This window comes from Oncorhynchus gorbuscha, linkage group LG10 (genome assembly GCF_021184085.1).
Source record: "Oncorhynchus gorbuscha isolate QuinsamMale2020 ecotype Even-year linkage group LG10, OgorEven_v1.0, whole genome shotgun sequence".
NCBI classification, from domain to species: domain Eukaryota; kingdom Metazoa; phylum Chordata; class Actinopteri; order Salmoniformes; family Salmonidae; genus Oncorhynchus; species Oncorhynchus gorbuscha.
The window spans coordinates 96899407-96900709 of record NC_060182.1 but is presented as its reverse complement, the minus strand read 5'-3'; the positions used below and the strand labels follow the sequence as shown (position 1 = coordinate 96900709).

Genomic DNA, 1303 nt, shown 5'->3' with positions numbered 1-1303 from the left:
ATGAATGTGGAACAGCAGGTGGAACACACTCTCCCCAGCTACAACACCATACTGTGGTATCAGCAGGTAGAACACACTCTCCCCAGCTACAACACCATACTGTGGTATCAGCAGGTAGAACACACTCTCCCCAGCTACAACACCATACTGTGGTATCAGCAGGTGGAACACACTCTCCCCAGCTACAACACCATACTGTTGTATCAGCAGGTAGAACACACTCTCCCCAGCTACAACACCATACTGTGGTATCAGCAGGTAGAACACACTCTCCCCAGCTACAACACCATACTGTGGTATCAGCAGGTGGAACACACTCTCCCCAGCTACAACACCATACTGTGGTATCAGCAGGTGAAGCTGCTCTGATATATCTCCCATATATCTCCCATGATGGGGTAAACCTATAGACTGATAGCAGATGTTTTAGACCGCTGCCCCACTAGGGAGGCTCACTCCAAAACGTTCTTAATGTTTATCAATTGCCTTGCTCAAACGTATCAAAATACTAAAATACTACACAGGACTCTTAAAGAATTTAATTGAAATGTTGATTGTATTTTTTTGATCACAGAGACAATGAGAAAATATGGGAAAAAATAATGAAATGCCACGAGCCCCAAGTAATACATTTGGGCCAGATTACTCTCACCGGAATCAGCCCGAGATCAATCCCCACATCCTAGCCATACGTAATATGTGACATTATATACTTTCGGGGAAAATAGACTTTCCCTAGGCATTCAACACCATTGACCATTCCCTACTCATTCAAAAAACTGTCTGAAATGGGCCTGGACAATAAGTCTTGCAAATGGTTTAAGAGCTATCTGACAGACAGGACATAATGTGTGCGTTCTGATGGTGTTGAGTCTAGTTTCCTGGATATTAGGTGTACCACAGGGCTCAGCATTGGGACCATTTCTCTTTACTGTTCATATTAATAATATTGGTCTTTGTATTAAATCCCTTCATATTAATCTGTATGCAGATGACATGGTTATGTATGCCATAGAACTGACCGTTAAAGCTACAGTGCCTTCAGAAAGTATTCTTACCCCTTGACTTCTTCCACATTACCCCTTAATGACAATGTGAAAACATGTTTTTAGAAATGTTTACAAATGCATTGAAAATGACATACAGAAATATCACATTTACATAAGTATCAACACCCCTGAGTCGCACACTCCATATATAATCTCCCAGTCATTTATTGGGGATTTACAAACTACTGCTGAAAGATACGTTCCAGTGTAGATCTGGCCTTGTGTTTTAGGTTACTGTACTGCTGAAAGGTACG

The 1303-nt window shown here is 41.7% G+C and overlaps 1 protein-coding gene across 1 annotated transcript in view; it reads left to right on the top strand.

The window, feature by feature from the left end:
* LOC124047002 (extensin-1-like) overlaps positions 1-1303 on the top strand; it is a 5491-nt gene continuing 4188 nt past the window's right edge. The window contains exon 1 of the mRNA XM_046367749.1: positions 1-66. Within this exon, the coding sequence (XP_046223705.1) occupies positions 1-66 (66 nt within the window). The remainder of the gene's footprint in view (positions 67-1303) is intronic.